At 48.2% G+C, this 19,470-nt stretch overlaps 2 protein-coding genes across 12 annotated transcripts in view; one reads left to right on the forward strand and one right to left on the reverse strand.

Annotated features, from left to right (window-relative positions):
- The window catches only part of LIMS2 (LIM zinc finger domain containing 2), a 470,048-nt gene that overhangs the window by 199,917 nt on the left and 250,661 nt on the right, over positions 1-19,470 (reverse strand). The gene's annotated exons all lie outside the window — the stretch shown is intronic.
- GPR17 (G protein-coupled receptor 17) lies at positions 734-3,559 on the forward strand. The gene has a single exon (XM_078668090.1). The coding sequence runs from the start codon at positions 734-736 to the stop codon at positions 1,766-1,768; it is 1,035 nt and encodes a 344-aa protein (XP_078524216.1). The 3' UTR covers positions 1,769-3,559.

Consider the following 19,470-nt stretch of genomic DNA (forward strand, 5'->3'; position numbering starts at 1 on the left):
GAAAAATGAAAGACAGCAAACTTTCAGACTGAGCGTCAAACAGGAAAAGAAATCTAATGGAGAAGAATGTACATTTATTATGGGGGCTCAATTACTTCATAACGTTATGGTTACATTCGCCATCCAGACATTGTAAAACATGGTGCATAAAAAGATGCCACTACAGAGCACCGACACTCAAGAAGATATAGTCTGTGCGCCAGGTTTATGGTGTAATGATGCACGCTCTGAGATGGGGATGGACAGTGTTTGTTAGGTTTGTATGATGGAAGGAGCAGCTTGCGTGGGGTTAGCAAACATGAAGCATGCCTTAGGGTTGTCTAGTAAATAGTGCATCTTGCATCGAGTGACGATGGAAATCAGCAAAATGGTAAAGGGAAGGAAAGAAGAACACATACGAGTTGAGCTTGCAAGGAAAATATGAGAAGTCAACACAATCCACAAAAGAACAGGTTTGTCACTGAGAGCTGGTAAAGTTAGCTGTCAGGAAAGGAGGTAGCAAGAGATGTTGGCTGGGCGCTGTTTGGGTGCAGAGGGAAGTTTAGTAATATATAAGAAGAAATGAGGAGAGATTAAATCTAATCAGACACACTGTATTCCAAATAATACATTAGGCTTGATGTGATCAATGACAGTGGGAACTGCATGAGTTACAAATGCAATTGCTGAAGTCTATAAACATCAGAATATGTGCATCTTTTATAGAGCTGTATATGCATTTATTTTCTAGGTCATGGCCACTGTGCACAAAATGAATGACCTGGCGGATTTAACAGCCCAGATTCTCAACTCATCCCTGCAGACATCCGAGAGATGTGGCAAAGAGACAGACGTGGAAAACATCGTTCTGGCTACCTTCTATCTACTGACCTTTGTTGTGGCTGTAGTAGGCAACGTCCTAGCACTTGGGATCTTCCTCCGAGACAGAAAATCAGGAACTCCAGCGAACATCTTCCTTATGCACCTGGCATTAGCAGACCTCACATTTGTGCTAATTCTGCCTACACGGCTAGTTTATCACTTTTCAAGCAATCATTGGCCATTTGGTGAAGTGCCCTGCCGTGTTACTGGATTCCTGTTCTACCTGAACATGTATGCAAGCATCTACTTCTTAACATGCATAAGCGTGGACCGCTTTCTTGCCATTGTTCACCCTGTGAGGTCAATGCGACTGCGCCGACCACTTTATGCCCATTTGGCCTGCACCTTTCTGTGGGTCATTGTTGCTGTGGCAATGGCTCCCCTCCTGCTCAGCCCACAGACGGTCCAGGTGAATGACACTATCGTTTGTCTACAGTTGTATCGAGAGAAGGCCTCACGATACGCACTGGTGTCTGTGGCCGTGGCCTTCACTCTCCCTTTTGTGACCACAGTCACCTGCTACCTGCTCATAATCCACCGTCTGCGTAATGGCAATCGTGTGGATAAACACCTCAAAGACAAAGCCATCAAGATGATCATTCTAGTTTTGACCATCTTCCTTGTCTGCTTTGTGCCTTATCATGTGAATCGCGGAATATATATTCTTCTCCACCAAGGTGCCCAGACATCCTGTGTCCTGCAGCGCGGGCTGGCTCTCAGCAATCGAATTACATCTTGCTTGACCTGCTTGAATGGCGCCCTTGACCCAGTAATGTATTTTTTTGTCGCAGAGAAGTTCCGTGGAGCCTTGTGTCGCATGATTTCTGGCAAAAGCTCCAACTTGTCACCTGTTAGTAATGACAGAAAGACCAGCGAGAGCTCCCTCAGCGCCAAGTCAGAGCTGTGATGGCTTAAGGAATGCAAAAGAAAAGGAGTTTTTTCTTAGCTTAAAACTATCTAACTAGCCACCAGTAAATGGCTGCACTCTTTGGGCCAAAGAGTACGTTAAGCCAGAGTGCAAGTGCCACACTGGACAATTGTGGGATGTAGGTCACCAGAGTCATTCTGGGCGATTCTCTTCATGTCGCCTGCTCCAACAGGCCAATGGACACACGGATTCCTATTCGCTCTCCAATAATCAGACACGAGACATGAGACTAGTTTCTAAAGCTGCCAGCCTTTAGACACTAGGCACCAGTATACAAATGGTAACGCTTAAAGATACAGACTCTAATTCCAATATAACACACCCACTTTTGGAAAGAAAACTATTAAAACACAACTATGATGATGGAGGGGAGTGTTCCAATTGCTGGTGTCTTCAAGCTGTGTTTTGTGTGTTGAACGTGAACAGAGAGTCGACTGACAGCTAGCTGAACACACTACAAACGACGAAAAGGGATCAGCTCCAAGAAAGATGTAAGAAAGAACTGTGCCCTGTGCATCCCAGCCCGTCACTGTTCAAATGTGCACTGGCCAGGCCTTTCAAGGCAGAGCCTCGCTTTGTGCTGCCCATCTCGCACTTCCCAAAATTCAAGGTACTTAGGAGCATCAGTGAGTGTGAGGTGTCACCATCTGCATCATCTTGTCAGCCTCACCCCCCAATACTTCCAACCCCAATGATGCCTGAGAATACACAGTGTTTCCCAGGTGGTTTCATTAGATACCACCTATGTATCCCCTGGCACAACCCTATTCTCTCTTGCATATTAATCATATGGTAATGTTCTCAAATGGAAATAAGGAAAACAGAGAGTGCCATTAGAACTTTTATGTCTTCTTTGTTCGTACACTGTCTAGAACTCCTACCTCTAAAATAATCCTGCTTCATCTTATGTGCCTAATATAACATATTTTGCACAATTTAAAATATATATATTTTTGTTGATTAGTTTCCAACAAAGGCTCACAAAACATGGTTCCTCTTAGCAAAATTGGAACAGTGCACACCCTTTCAAGTTTAAACAGGTTCTCCAAATTTCTTCTTCATTTTTTATTATTAAAAGGTGTATACTTTCAAAGGCAATAAACATAAAGACCAGCGGTGCACCACTTTGTAATGTTTGTACAAATTAAAAATGTACCCACTAAAATTTCCAACGTCCGTAAGAAATCTTCTCTTTACTCATGCTTTTTATATGCCCAGCAAAAAAACAGCCAACGTGTTTATGTCCAAATGAAAATGGACTTCTTCAGGGCACAAAAGTAGTGGAAAAATCTACTGGAAAGTCTAACTTGATGGAATTATATTTAATTCATCAGTATTAGCCATGAACAATAAGTGTGGGGATTCCTGAAATGATCCATCCAAAAGGAAAAAGGAGTCATGTGATAAATGACTTTTCATCCACCTAGTAATTCTGTACACAGTTGTGTCCTATGTTTCAAGTATGTATAAAGGAAAGGACATGTCCGACCCACATGGAGCACTTCAATTCGTGCCAGTGGGTGGGAGCCAAAGCACTCCTACTGGTCCCAGGAAAACGGTAAGCACTTATGTCTTGTCTAAGGCCTGAATGGGACCTAGGGTGTGTGTATTATCCCTTATGTATACATAGTGGTAACTGTATGTTGTACGTATGATTCAGACATACATCAGAGGCCTATTGTATTGGATTGTTAAATGTATAAATAAATAGTGCATATTTCTTAATGTTACTTCTCTAACTATTTAATAAATGTTTGTGGTACAAAATGAGTTGTGTCGTATAATAATAATAAATTCTTTATTGAGATATATAAAACATATCTTTAAAAGATTCCTCGAGCACATTAACACAATTTTATAGATTAAAAGAGATTAAGAAAAAAGGAAATGTAAAAACAGAGTAAAATTTGGCCTTCTTTTCAGTGGTTACTGCAGCGTCTCAATTTAGAAATTAGCACTCCCGCACTATGCAGGTGTGGTTAAAGTACATGTTTTTCTGCACAGTTGTCCAATTTTTCTAAGAGACTATACACTTGCTGAATGAATTTGGCCAATTTTATGTTTAACACAGTGTTCTCTGGGGACAGAGCGGCAATAGTGGCATGTCTACAAGTCCGAACTCCCAGCCTAATCCATTCTGGCCTGAGAAGGCGTCTACGTTGGAGAATAAAAAAAGGGCATGTACAAAGCACGTGCAAAAAAGTTTCATTTGCTGACCTACACGCTCTGCACGTTTGATCATCCCTTTTTCGACGCCATACAGGAAGGTTTTTTGATTTCTGTATTTTTTTATTGTGTATAAAAATATATATATTTACATGGAGCATGGAATATACATGAGTGGAGGAAGAAGGAAGAGAAAAAGGAAAAGGAAAGGCGCCGGGGGTGGGGGGGGATTGAGACATGTTTGGCCGCTGGTCTTCCGTGTCTTCGCGGTAGTTCGATAGTTCGATGGGTCGAGTTCGAATAGTTGGGATGTCAGATTTCCAAGTCCTGCTTGTCGATGTGTCTTGCTGCCCCCCTTCTCGATGCTAGGTTGGTTTCCTGTCCCACGCCCCGGACCATAGAGGGGACAGAGAAGGATAGAAGTCGGAAATGAAAGAGGTGAAGAGCCTTTCAAACTGGTTCCTTTTTGTCAGCGCGTGGATCCGCAGAGTGTGCCCCTCGTGGTTGTCTAGGTTCTGCGCCTATGGGGGTTTATGCGATGATAGGTAGAGGTCTAGGGGTCCCCACATGTTTGACTGCCTGTGAGTTTTCGGCGAGTGTTTCGCTGTGATGTTATCTGCCCCCCTTAGGAACGTGACCCAGTTGAGCCATGCCTGGGGCGCAGCTTTCGACGTGTCCTTCCAATTACTTAGGACTATTTTGACTGCAGCCGTCAGCAATAGGTCAATGAGGTCACGATCCTCTGTCGTTGTGATGGAAGGGGATGCAAAGCCTAGGACTAGACTTGGGAAGTCTATTTGTATGGCTACTCCTGTGATCTCATTGATGAGTGTTCCAATTCTTTCCCAGAAATCCCTAATCTTAGGGCAACTGAGCAGAAGGTGTTCTAAGTCTCCCCTCCCTTTGTCACAATTCCAGCACGCATCACTCTCTCGGATTCCCAAGGAGGCCAGGCGGGCCGGTGTCCAGTATGCCTTGTGCACTAGCCAAAATTTGGTCTGGTTTAGCGTTGCCGTTATCTTTTTCCTAGAGGTAGATCTCCATAGCTCTGCTTTCTCGTCCTCACTTAGTTCCTTCCCTGCTAAAGCTCCCCAGAAATTTGTGACCTTATCGTTGAGTTTGGTGTTTTTGGGGCGGAGGGTTTTGTATAGGTGTGCTACTTGGTGTCCTAGTGTGTTGAGACTGGCTGCGAGTTGTATGAGCGATGGTGTCCAGCTGTTGAGGTTTGCCTTCCTTATTGCTACTTTGATTTTCAGGAAGTTGTAGAGTTCTATGCTTTGTAGGTTGTGTGCTTCCTTTAGGGTGTCAAAGGTTATGTCCGCGCCCTGTTTCTGAAGGTCTTGGGCAATGGAGATACCATGTCCGTACCATTCGTGCATGTCTAGAACCTTATCCCAGTATCTTAAAGTGGGGTTGTGCCAGATGGATTCAAATTGACCTCCCTTGATACTTGTTGTCAGCAGTTTGTCTACCTTCAGGAGAGCTGTTTTCGTACGGGACGCATGACACCCTCAATGGCTGAGGCAAACATAATTGTCATACCAAAGGAAGGGAAGGATACAACCGAGGCGAAGAATTTTAGGCCGATCTCCCTCATAAATGTAGACTGTAAGATATACGCTAAAATACTTGCTAATAGACTCAACGCATACCTACCCAAGCTTATACAAAACTCCCAGGTAGGCTACATCAAAAACCGTATGTCCCACGAGACTACTATGCCACATAATTAACCACTCCTCCCGAAGCAGCAATGCAGCAGTCATGATAGCCCTGGACGCTGAGAAAGCCTTCGACAGGGTCTCATGGCCATCAATGCATGGGGAAATTCGGGCTAGGGCCTAACTACAGGAGGATGGTGATGGCTCTATACAATAGCCCAAAAGCGCGGGTGGTAGTCAACGGAGGCACATCGAACATACTCAACCTGGGCAGGGGAACATGACAAGGCTGCCCACTCTCACCAGCCCTTTTCCTATTAGCCATAGAACCGCTCCATACAGGAAGGTTTTGAAGAAAGCGCCAGTCTCCCAGTCTTAGGGCGATCAGACATCGCTTTGACAGATAAGAAAAAGTAGTCGAAAGGTAGTTAGCCGGGGATAATCGTTTGTAGGAGTTGACTACTGCCCATGCATGGCTACGTTTCACAAGGAGAGCTTTGTCCGTAATCATAGATTTAAGTCTTGTAGCTTTTTTGATTGTGATTTTGAAGGCAGTCTGACTTGGATTAAGGGCCCAGAGGTCCGCAGCAGACATTTGTTGGGTGTAGTCATTTAGAAGGCGACCAAATGACCCCCCCGGATTGCTCACACTGATTTCGTTCCAAACCAAGAGTTCCAGGGTGCCTTCTTCTGCCTGTCTTAGTTTGTGAATCAGGTTAAGATATGAGCCAGCGTTAGAGAATTCGTAGTTAATTAAGCCCAACTCTAGTCTGACCTGGGCTGGCTAGGAGGAACTCGGCAGATGGAGCAGTTTCTTATAGAGTTTGATTGTCAGTTTGTTTAAGGAATTGTTCATTTTACCCTTAAAGATCTCAATGCCATACGAAAGTGTGGGCCCGATCTTTGCTCTAAGCACATCCAGTAAAGGCAAGAGCGTGGGGCCTGAGAGTCTCCTCGATAGCTTAGCCAGGGATACCCTTAGCACAGTGGCCTTGGCTGCAATCACAGTGCTCTGCTTGGTGAAACTGCCCCTGGAATCCAAATGGACCTCTAAGTACTTGTACGACTGGCCAATTGTGATGCTTTCTTTGTTAATTGTCCAGCCTCCACCGCTGTAATGTTTTTTGCCGAACGGAACAACCATCGTTTTTTTCATGTTAATTTCTAACTGGTTGTTGACCGTGTAATGCATTAGGGCATCAAGGAGTCTCTGGAGCCCCACTCTAGTGAGACTGAACAGTGCCAGGTCATCGGCATACAAGAGATTGCTTAATGCCGTGCCTCCTACTTTTGGTGGATGGCTAATTACTTTCTCCAACGTGCTTGATAGATCAGCAATAAATAGATTGAAGAGAAGGGGGGCCAACACGCATCCTTGTTTGACACCACGAAAGGTCCTGATTTTACGGGAGAGATGTGAACCAGCCCCTAACTTCACTCGGATCCATGTGTTGGAGGACAGCATGATGATGGGATTCAGGATGTTGTCTGGGATTCCCCACTCCCTCAGTTTTTGCCACAGAGCAGTCCTAGGCACCCTGTCGAATGCTGCTTTGAAGTCGACAAAGCAGCAGAAAGTCAGCTTGGAATTTGTGAGGGCTTTGTCAATGATGGTAGAGATTGCCAATAAGTTTGTCATTGTTCCTGATTTGGCGGTGAACCCTGTCTGATTCAGGGGAATCAGATTTTTGTCCTTTACCCATTTCCTGAGATCCTCCAAAATGAGGCCTGCAAAGTGCTTTGCCTCTATATCCAGCAAGGCAATTAATCTGTAGTTGTTCGGGTTGCCTCGTGATCCAGCTTTGTAGATGGGATGGATAATGGCACCTCTCCAAGAATCAGGAATGGTTTGATAGTGCAGGGAGTAATTAAAGAGATTCGATAGGACCTTAGACCAAAAGGGGACGTCAGACTTGAATAGCTTTTGGGGCAGGCCATTAGGGCCTGGTGCTCCGTCTTGTCTCCCTTTCGTCAGTGTTTTGACAACTCTATCTTCAGACATTTCCTCAAATGAGGTAAGCCCCTGCGTGTGATCGGGTGGGGGGTTCGATGTTTTACCCGCGCCAGTGTCAGAAGCCCATATTGGTTCAGTGCAGTCGTGGTATTCTTGTGCCTCGAAATGCTCTGTCAGATACGTAATCCAGTCTGCTTCCTGGATGTTCGCAGATCCAAAGGATGTTGTGTTTCGGTCGATGTTGTTGACAAGAGACCAAAATATCTTGGAATTCTGTTGTTTACTTTCCCATACCAGTTTGACCCAGAATTGAGTTTCCTGGGCCTTTTTTTCTTGGGTGACAGCCCTCCTGAATGCCTTTTGGGCGTGATGGTATGTATCGAGGAAACTGCTGTTCTCTGGGAATTTTAAAAACAGCCTCAATGCGTTATTTCTCGTTCGTTTTAGTGTTTTTATCATGGGGAGGGATGTTGCTCCTACTGGTGGTGTCCGATTTGGGCCCTGCCTTGTCGCTGGATAAATTCTGATCAAATGTGCGCATAGCTGCGACCATGTTGCTGTTGGGGAAACCATTTGATCTACGACACCCCTGATGAAATCCTTGCTTGTATTTAAGATGCACTGACAGTTAAACTCACTCCATTTCAGACGTTTTAAGTTGTCGGAGTGTATTCCCTTGTATGTAGATGGAGCCTTTTTGTGGAGAGCTAAATTTTTGGCAAAGGAAATGACCAGTGGCCTGTGGTCGCTTTCCGGCCATGGCAGGACGGAGAAGTTGGCCAGGTTGAACAGGAATTCCGAGTTGCAAATGGTAAAGTCCAGGTAGGATTTTGCTCTTCCGTTTGACCATGTCCAGTTTGGGGGGGGAGTCATTTGCTGATCTTCCGTTCACAACTAGGTACCCTGCGTTGTAAAGTCTTGTCACGGTGACCTCGCCTAATCTATTGAAGGCTTGCACAGGGGGTTTAGATTGGGGGACCGCCTCAATGATGCTGGTCATGTTGGGACCTTCTAAATCTGCTGTATTCCCCTGGAAAAGGTTGGTGTTAAAGTCCCCTGTGATAATGCGGTCCGAGTTGGGATATACTGTGGCTATATCTTCCATTATATCGCAGAATCTGGCCAGATGGTCTTTCTTTGTGCGAGTATTAGGGTTAATGTACACGTTAATAAGTAAAATCGGTCGTTGTCTGCTCCGTAGGTTAATTTTCACCCCCAGTAGCCAGTCTTCTTTCAAGTGAAGTTGACTGAATTCGCCATTTAGATTGTTAGATATGTATGTGGACAGCACGCTTTTAGGGTGGCCAAAGCGGCTGTCCCTCAGTGCCTGTTTCCGATATTCAATGAATCCTTCAATGGGGCGGTCCTCTAATTCCCAAGTTTCCTGCAGGGCAATTGCCACATGTTCCCCCAGGAAAGACATAGTGTCTCCGTTTGAGGTTTTATGATGTGGGCCGCAGATATTCCATGAGCAAAGTGAAAAGGGTGGTTCCCTCTTACTGCTGACTGCACTGTGCTGTTGTGCCCCTGGCGACGGGAGTGGTTTTAATAGATTGTGTATTTTTGCTGGTGAACCTGGCGCAAATGTTCAATTCCTGCTTTTTGTGGCCAATACTGCTGGCAGCCACCTCCAGGCATGGTCTGGTTCTTTGTTTCTCACCGTTATTTCAGGGGATTTGGGTTCTATATCCGACCCTGAGGCATTTTTTAGAACAGAGAACGGCCTCCCATGCTCTTTGTTTTTGATGGAGGCCGGCTTGGTAGGTGTAGTTGCACCGGATAGCAGCGTGATTGGATATCCTGGTGTTGAGTAAGGGTGCACTCTGATCCCCCAGTTCCGCAGAGTGGCCTTATGTTCAAGGAAGGCTCCTCCCCAGCCTGCCTGTGTGAAAGTTACAACGGTGACCTCAGAGGGTTGGTTTCCTCATGGGGGAAGGAATTCAATGGTTTTGATGTTGTTCGTGACCAGACCCTCTAGCCCCGGTATGCCTTCCGCTAGTTTCAGCAGATTTGATCTGTTGAGAATATCGTGCTGCCCCTTAGATTTGTACTCGGGGCTAATAAAATCTGATGACACGATTGGTTGTCATTTCGCTGCTCTGGAGCAGTTGTGGGTTCGAGGGTCGGTTTTTCGATTGTTGCATCAAATCTGTTTTTACATGGCTTTTGTAGTGCCCGTTTTGGTTGTGGGGTGTGGTTGATCATGGCAGCTATGTCATTGCAAATGGTTGTGTCGTATACGTTTCTTTCCTTCCTAAAGTCAAAACTCGAGGCACTGTGCATATATTTTACACCAGAATAGGGAGGAACGATGATACACGCAGATAGCTTTCTTTCTCTGTAACTCTCAAGTGCCTTTCCTAGTTATGTATCCAGAGCACTCTCGTTTACTATGGAGGCTAAGTCACTGTTTGTTATGCTTACATGGGAAAGGGTAGACCCATTCTTCTAGTAAGCATCTTCACATAGGGGGACAGAGAAAACCAAGAATGGGTGTAAATCCATTCCAGTATAATGCGGGCATCTTTGCCATAATGGTTGGCATTCAAGGCACAACGGCCCAGACATGGGTTATAAATGTGCCACAAGAATTATGCCTCACCACACTGATTAGGGACAACAAGACCGAAACTGGCCAAAGTTGCTTTTTTCCCTTATGAGAGCTAACATAGTCTAGCAGTGTGGGCCTATAGTAATAGAAGAAGACTGATTTGCAAAAGATTGGTCCCCTCTCAAGTCGCACAGTGAGCAAAAAAGAATGGACTGAAATAAGGTCCACAGTAATAACCAATGCATTAGATTAATACAAGCATGCTATCCTTTTTTATTTTTTCACGGTTGTGGTTATCCTAGGTGCAACAGTAACCATCACTGACCTAACAGGGTATACAACCTTTACAACGCAACTTTTACAATGTAGTGCCTTTACAACGCGGTATTTACAACGCAAACCTTTACAACGCATTGCGCTGGGGGGGGGGGGCGCTCTAGGATAGGGAATAGATTTAATTTACAATCCAACACCTTCCCTACTATCCACGGGGACAGGAGTTGGAATAGTAAATTAAACTATTCACTATCCAGCACCCCAAAGCACTATGCGTTGTAAAGGCATGCGTTGTAAAAACAGCGTTGTAAAGGCATGCAATGTAAAAGCATGCGTTGTAATGTCATACATCCGGGTACTCTGCTACAATGATCTGGGAGTGTCGAAGACTGAAGGGGTTCTGGTAGGGCATACAGACAGGATTTCTTTAGAAGTGGAAGACCCCCTAGTACTTAACCCCGGGTGGTTCTCCTGCGGTATCTGGGGGGGAAGGGACCCTTGATAGATGCACACTCCTCCTTTGTAGCACAGTTCTGGTGCTCACAAGACGTAACATAATACAATACTGGGCGAGAGTGGAGGTCCAGTCAGTGCAGGAATGGAGGTCTAATATGGAGTGGTGCAGACAGGCTGGTGAACCTTACGTACTGGGGAGGCAATGCTTCCAGAAGTTTACGACTATCAAGGGCCATTGACAGGAACACACAGGGATATGACACGGGAGACTTAACCCCAGAACACAGACCTTGTGGCTGGCTTGGTACTCTTGGAAACAAATGGGGGTGTCCGGAAGGCTCATGAGGAGAGGTGCCACGGGGATTTGCTATGGAGAATTGACTTCCTGTTGATATGAGATCAGTGTACACCATGTCCACAGTACTTGTTATGACTCTTAGTAATGCTCACTCGCACATCAGGGGTTGGTACAATTGGTGCTTTCATTATGTTATTGTTGGTTAAAATAAAGCTCAATAAAAAAGATATGAAAAAAAGACTACCTTCTACAACAAAAACTGCAAACCCCAGAAGCGGACTGTTCAAAGAGTGAACCCATGAAAAGTGTGAGTTCTAAATTCAAGTTCCAAATGAGGGCTGGATGAGTTTTGGGAAATATGACCCTTTTAAGGCCCTCCATGAAACCTTTAAGAATAGGGAAATGGAAAAGGGATTTGTGTTCCCTGTTCTGCATGTATGCTGCAACTGCAGCCAAATGAATGCAGATGAAGCATATGCTAACCCAGCATTTTGGAGGATTAGTAACAGATAATGTCCTCTATAGAGATCTTGCCAGGGTCTATGTGTTTGATAATGGAGTAGTAGAGGCGGTTTCTATAAAAATTGAGGTAATCAGAAAACAAGAGTTTTTATACATTGGGACCAACAGCCATACTGTGACATTTACCAGTGGCAGGCGGCAAGTTCTCTTATCAATACAACCATATATTTGAAAGTGGCTGAGTCGATCACCAGTGAACAAGTGGGGATCTGTAAAGAATTGTTGAGAAACACAGTACTCCTCAAGTAACATGAAGGCCCATGTTAGGATTTGTTGGATCTCATTATTTGATATTGTACTCTTTGAATCTTTTGGGAGAGTTACATTTATCTATACTGTCCTGAAGAAGGTGGTTAAACACTCTCAACTCCACTGAAACGCGTTGAAGTAATTTGTATGCAGAATCTGCTTTACATTGGGATACCACAAATGAAAAAGTGTCTATTTCATCAGGATTCTAATTGATGTTTATAGCGGATCCGTAACAATTATATAGACATATCTGTACTGGTTCATGCTTCTTACTCGGATTCTGTTTTTAACAATTTTTGTCTGATTTGTTGGTTTTAATTTGGGCCATATTGTTTTTTTTTAATGAATTGTTTTATATTGTATTGTAATAACATCTTCTCAATTGTGACATGAACGGCACTGCATATTGATACATGTGCACAAATATTGTGTAGGAGACCTCATAAAAGCTTTGTGCATTTTTGTATCTCTGTGGTACTCGTTTTGTTGAGAAGATAACACATTGAATACAGTATGTGCGTTGATTGACTGGTTGTGGTTCGAAGTGTTGATTTATCTATACATAGCGTGACACATAGTGTGATATATAGGTTTTCCAAGGGGAGATCTTCTCTTTAGTGTTTGTGCACAATACTTCAATTATATAATTGATTGAAGTATATCATTTTTAGCACCTTAGTAGCCCTAAGTGACAAAAATAATTAGCAAAGTTGTGAAACGTGTTGATTTACTTTCAAAACTTTTCATTTGATGGATTGAAAGATTTGAATGTGGTTTCATTGTTTTAAATAAAAGGAATCTAATAAAGAATTGTTTTTTAAAGCTTCATAAATTTGCATTTAAATCAAATTTCTTCTGTTAATCACATAGAGGTCTAATCTGCTGCTCTTGTTTGAGGTGGCATCTCCTTTGCATTACAGTTTAAAAACTGGAAGGCTGTCCATTTCATAAGACCAGGCACACCACAGACATCATCTGGAGTAAGAACTGCAAGTATGACAGTCCTGCTGCTGGTAGAAAGAGTCCTGAAGGGAAGAGTTTGGGAATCAGTAAAAATCCTCCAACCAAGCAGTAATGGTTTTTTAAGTTAATGGGATGGAAACTCAAAGGCTGTTCCTGGAGAACCCATAAGATCAGGAGTTAGCATTAGAATTGCCAAACCCGATGAAATAAGAACGCAATTTGAGGTGTAGCAATTGTCCTGGTGCATTGTGGACCAAGCGAGTCACAACAGGTCTTGTTGTAAACATCTGGGCCCAACAAAACCTCAAGTGTTTGCCAAATTTAGAATAGCAGCTTGTAGGCACAGATGAGAAGGCAGGGAGTTCCGAGTAATAGACATAAGAACCGAGAATGTAGGCTCTAGTTATTAAGTGCACTCCATCTTTCCCATATCCTGTACAACAGCAAGTAGCGTGTGCAAACCTAAGGATGAGCAGGCCTGGGATGAGGAAGACTTGGAGTAATGAAGATTACTGCTAAATAATTAGGGCAAGCTACACCAGACTGAAGAGCCCCAATCAGGGCAAAACTGGTCTTGGGTTGCTTGAATTCAGGTTCAGAAAGGACCTGGCTACCAACTCGAACGGGACTGTTCCTATTGGAGCAGGGTCAAGACTGATTTGCATATGGTGGAGTCGAGCCTGAGGTTGTATACTAGGCAAAAGAATGATGGGTTGGACTCCTACACCGAACGATTGCCAATGGTTAGACTTATTGCAAGCATCCTCCAATCACCTTCTGTGTTTTTGATGCAATGCATCAAGTGGACAAGGGTATGCCCAGATGTGGGTCACTTGATCACTGTGCCACTGGAACCAAACTACAGCTGACTCCCAGTGGTTTAGGCTATTTGTACTAAAGTATACAAAATAAGTGATGGATGGAATGCTTGATTTAATGCACAAGTTACTTACCTTCGGTAACGATATATCTGTAAGAAACAGTAGTTAGTATTAGATTCCTTACCTTAGAATATCCCCAGGCATCAGACTGGATCCGGAAAATTTTGCGTTGCAGGCGTCGTCTGCGGCTTCGCGTCCCTCGTCGGCGTCGGGATGACGTCGTCGGAGTACTTAGACGTCGCCCTCGCGCGCTGACGTCAGTTCTTATACACAGCTTTTCCGCGCCAGAAAATGCAGAACCATGATAAAAACCAACACTGGTGCCATAAAAACTAGGGCCCTGAAAGGGAATGACCTTAACCCTAGATATCGGTTCGCAGAACGGGGAGGGTGGGTGGGGCGGTAAGGATTCTAATACTAACTACTGTTTCTTACAGATATATCGTAACCGAAGGCAAGTAACTTGTGCATCTGAAAGAAACAGGTTATTATTAGACTCCTTAACTTAGAATAGATACCCCAGCAATACCAACCCCGGTGGTGGGTCTGCGAACCAATGATCACACCAGAAAGTCCTGGAGAACGGAACGGCCGAAAAAGCCATCTCTCCGGACTTGGCTGTCCAGGCAGTAGTGTCTTGCGAACGTGTGCAGCGAGGCCCACGTAGCTGCCTGACAGATGTCCTGCATGGGGACTCCCCGACCCAGGGCAGTAGTAGCCGCCGTGGCCCGCGTGGAATCGGCACGTAGCCCCACAGGAGGCTCCTTTTTAGCCAGAGAGTAACAAGCCTTGATGCACAAAACGACCCACCGAGAAATGGTCCGTTTGTGCACCGCCCGTCCCTTCTTAGCACCTACATAACCAACAAAGAGTTGGTCATCCACCCGGAACTGGCGTGTGCGATCCAGATAATATGAGAGCGCACATTTTGGGTCCAGTCGGTGGAGCTTCTCTTCCTCTTTCGAGGGATGAGGAGGCGGACAGAAGGTGGGCAAAGTGATGGACTGCCTGATGTGGAAGGCTGTGACTACCTTGGGCAGGAAAGAGGGTCGCGTCCGCAACACAACTTTGTCCGGATGGACAGAAAGGAAGGGAGGTTGAGAAGAAAGAGCCTGGAGAGCCTGGAGCTCACTCACTCTCCTTGCAGAGGTGATGGCAACCAGGAATGCAGTCTTAAGAGTAAGGAGACGAAGAGGACAGTTATAAAGTGGCTCGAAGGGAGCGCACATCAGATAAGTCAGAACAAGGTTCAAGTCCCAGTGAGGCATCACGAAAGGAACAGGAGGAAACCTATGAGTGATGCCCTTCAAAAACCTATTTAAAACCGGGGACTTGAACAAAGAGGGCTGATCAGGGAGCCTTAAGAAGGCGGAAATGGCAGAGAGGTAGCCCTTCAGAGTGCCCAGAGAAGAGCCCTGCTGGGCAAGAGAAAGAAGAAAGAGGAGAACCTCTTAAAGAGGGGCAGAAAGGAGATCTACAGCCTTTGCTGTGCACCATGCCACAAATGTGTTCCACCTGCAGGCGTATACCGATTTTGTGGAGGGACGCCTGGCTGCCAGAATCACATTACAGACTTCAGGAGGCAAGTCAAATGGCCTCAACTGCCGCCGCTCAATCTCCACGCATGTAAGTGGAGACTGGACAGGTTCGGGTGGAGGACCGTCCCCTGCTGCTGCAACAGAAGGTCCTCCTGAAGAGGCAGACGAGTCGGGGGATCGACTGACATGCTGAGTAGCCTGGGATACCAGTATCTTCGTGCCCAGTCCGGAGCCACAAGGATGATTTGGGCCCGGTCGCGCCTGATCTTCTTCAGCACTCTGGGCAGAAGTGGTATAGGCGGAAAGGTGTACAACAGACCGCAACTCCACTCGCGCCGAAAAGCGTCTCCAAGCGAGTAGTAGGAGTAACAACCACACCCTACTTCTGGCCCAGTAACGCGCTCGATGGCCCCCTTGGCCAAGAGGGCCAAAACTTCCTCTTGCAGAAGTTGCAAGTGATCCCCCGACACCCGGTGGCACTGTGGTGGCATGGCTGGAGGGGTCGCCTAGAAGGGGAGGGAGTAGCCCCTTCGGACGATTTGCAGCACCCACCTGTCCGATGTGATGGAGCGCCAGTGGAGTAGGTGATGGCGAACCCTGCCCCCCAATGGCGTCAAATGGGCCTGAAAGCTCAGACTAGGAAGGCTTTGAGGCGGATGCTGCAGGGGTGGATGTGGACTGACCGCGCCGTTGTCCCCTGTTACCGCCACGTCTGCCACCGCGCTGAATGTTAGTCTGCGGCCCGTGGCTGGCAGGACATGTGGGAGCCCCCCCTTCCGTGGCCACGAAAGGAGTGCTGGGCAGAAGATTGCTGGCGCGGGGCCGACAGGCCCAAGGACTTGGCCGTAGCCCTGGAGTCCTCAAAGTGTTCCAGCGCATGATCTGCCTTGACACAGAAGTATTGACTGCCATCGAACGGCATGTCCATAAGGGGTGTTTTGGACATTGGGCAAAAATTTGGCGGACCACAGCCAGGCGTGGCGGCGAACTGCCACAGACGTTGAAATCGCTCTTCCTAGCGAGTCCGTGGTATCCAGTCCACATCTGATGGAATACCGCACTGCGTCCCTTCCCTCCGCAAGGGCTTGGGCGAGTTTCGCCCGGGCTCCCTCCGGGCACTCAGGCAGCATGGCTGTAACCGTATCCCACAGAGAGTGGGTGTAACGGCCCAAGAGGCACGCGGTATTGACTGACGGCAACCCCAAACTAAGGGAGGAGAACATCTTCTTTCCGAACTGTTCATACCTCTTGGATTCCCGATCTGGTGGTGCCGTCGGGAATGCGGATTGGGATGTAAAGGCCTTGATAACCAGACTCTCGGGGGTGGGGTGGGTGGACAAGAAACTAGGGTCGCCCGGAGCTGGGCGGTGGCGCCTAGCGACGTTCCTATCTACAGGAGGGCCTGTAGTGGGCCTGGACCAAGAGCCCAACAGGACGTCTGTGAGAGCCTCATTAAACGGCAGTCGAGGCTCTGGGGAGCTTACCTGTGGTTTAAGGACCTCTGTGAGGATGTTGGACCTCACTGTTGCGACGGGGAGCTCAAGAGCCAAGGCTGCCCTCATCAGCACCACACTATAAGCTGCCCCCTCCTCCGTAGCCACGGTGGGAGGGGAGACAAAACCAGTGTCTGGGGAAGTATCCAGGCCACAGGCTTCCCCTAGTTCCTGTGTCCAGTCCTCATATGACTGGCACTCACGTGCCAGGGGGTCCTCAGACCCCCCCACTCTCCCTCGTCGTCCATGTCCTGACATTCGGGGATAAAGGATGGACCCAGATCTTCGATGAATTGCTCTTCGGCCGGTGCCGAATGCGGCGTCAAGCGACGCTGCTCCGACGCTGGATCCGTACCGAGGGTTACCCCAGGGACGGCGTCGTCCGAGGACGGCGCCGGGGGTGACACCCTAGGGGTCGATGCCGGCGGGGTCGTAAGGTCGACCAGCGGTGACCCGGATCCGGTGGGGCCTTGCGGCATCGGCACCGAAGTCGCCGACGGCGCCGGGGCCGAAGCACCCGGCCCGCTTGGGCTCCCAGTCGGGTCCGCTGGGCCCGAAGGCGCCGCGGAGCCCGACGGAGGAGAGAGCAACCTCATGGCCACGAGGAAGGCATGGATCTCCTCCGGCGCCGCGTTCTGCCAAGGGACCGGCGGGTACGGAGCAGGCCGCGATGCCTGCTGCTCCGGCGGAGCCGCGTGGGCGGTGTCACCCGAACCGCCCGCCGCGTCGCGCGAGCCTCGGGGGGAGTCAGAAGAGCGATGTAGTCTCTTCGACTTCTTGTGCCTCTTACCTGAGGACTTGGAGCCCGACGAGTGGTGTCGACTCGCCGAGCTGTGATGACTCCGCCCCGAGACCGGTCCCTCGACCTCCTTCCGGACAGGGACCTCGAGCGGTGGGGGCCGACTGCCGGCGCTTTGCAGGACGGCTCCCGCCTAGCCTTCAACGTCAAGGCCTGGCAGTCGGGGCACGACTTGTCATCGAGTTCGGGCCCCAGGCAATGTAGACACCGGCGGTGGGGGTCAGTAACCGACATCAGTCGGTTACAGTCGGCACAGGGCTTGAACCCGGGCATCCCTACCGGCACCGATGGAGTCGAAGACTCGAAACTGATCCAAAAAGGATCGAAAAAGCTTAGTCAAAAAGTGACTAAAGGGTACCACTTTCTCCGGACCTGCGCTTGCTGGCGCGGAAAAAAGAAGAACAGTCGTCAGCGCGCGAGGGCGGCGTCTAAGAACTCCGACGACGTCATCCCGGCGCCAACGCCGGACGCGGAGCCGCAGACGACGCCTACCGACGTGCAGGGGTACTGCTACGCAAAATTTTCCGGATCCAGTCTGACGCCTGGTGATATTCTAAGGTAAGGAATCTAATACTAACCTGTTTCTTTCAGATCTAGGACACTGCCGCAACCCAGTCCATTGTTATTTTTCACACACTGGGCCATCTCAGTTTGGACCCAGCCATATGCAAATCAGTCTTGACCATGCTCCAAAGGGATCAGTCCAGCCTGAATTGCCAGGCCAGGTCCAACCAGTCGGGTCCGCTGGGCCCGAAGGCGCCGCGGAGCCCGACGGAGGAGAGAGCAACCTCATGGCCACGAGGAAGGCATGGATCTCCTCCGGCGCTGCGTTCTGCCAAGGGACCGGCGGGTAAGGAGCAGGCCGCGATGCCTGCTGCTCCGGCGGAGCCGCGTGGGCGGTGTCACCCGAACCGCCCGCCGCGTCGCGCGAGCCTCGGGGGGAGTCAGAAGAGCGATGTTGTCTCTTCGACTTCTTGTGCCTCTTACCTGAGGACTTGGAGCCCGACGAGTGGTGTCGACTCGCCGAGCTGTGATGACTCCGCCCCGAGACCGGTCCCTCGACCTCCTTCCGGACAGGGACCTCGAGCGGTGGGGGCCGACTGCCGGAGCTCGAGGCGCTTGCAGGACGGCTCCCGCCTAGCCTTCGACGTCAAGGCCTGGCAGTCGGGGCACGACTTGTCATCGAGTTCGGGCCCCAGGCAATGTAGACACCGGCGGTGGGGGTCAGTAACCGACATCAGTCGGTTACAGTCGGCACAGGGCTTGAACCCGGGCATCCCTACCGGCACCGATGGAGTCGAAGACTCGAAACTGATCCAAAAAGGATCGAAAAAGCTTAGTCAAAAAGTGACTAAAGGGTACCACTTTCTCCGGACCTGCGCTTGCTGGCGCGGAAAAAAGAAGAACAGTCGTCAGCGCGCGAGGGCGGCGTCTAAGAACTCCGACGACGTCATCCCGGCGCCAACGCCGGACGCGGAGCCGCAGACGACGCCTACCGACGTGCAGGGGTACTGCTACGCAAAATTTTCCGGATCCAGTCTGACGCCTGGTGATATTCTAAGGTAAGGAATCTAATACTAACCTGTTTCTTTCAGATCTAGGACACTGCCGCAACCCAGTCCATTGTTATTTTTCACACACTGGGCCATCTCAGTTTGGACCCAGCCATATGCAAATCAGTCTTGACCATGCTCCAAACGGATCAGTCCAGCCTGAATTGCCAGGCCAGGTCCAACCTGAACCAGAGTACAAGCAACCCAGGACTGGTTTCACCATAGTTAGAGCTTATCAGTCAGGTGCAGCCTGATTCTAGTGATACAGTGTGCACTGTACCAAAGTCTGGGCATACCCGTCCCACTTAGGGTGACACA

Source organism: Lissotriton helveticus, chromosome 11, assembly GCF_964261635.1.
Source record: "Lissotriton helveticus chromosome 11, aLisHel1.1, whole genome shotgun sequence".
NCBI classification, from domain to species: Eukaryota; Metazoa; Chordata; class Amphibia; order Caudata; family Salamandridae; genus Lissotriton; species Lissotriton helveticus.

Bases quoted from the DNA above. Each gene is read 5' to 3' on its own strand.
- GPR17 (XM_078668090.1), top strand. From the start codon at position 734: ATGGCCACTGTGCACAAAATGAATGACCTGGCGGATTTAACAGCCCAG.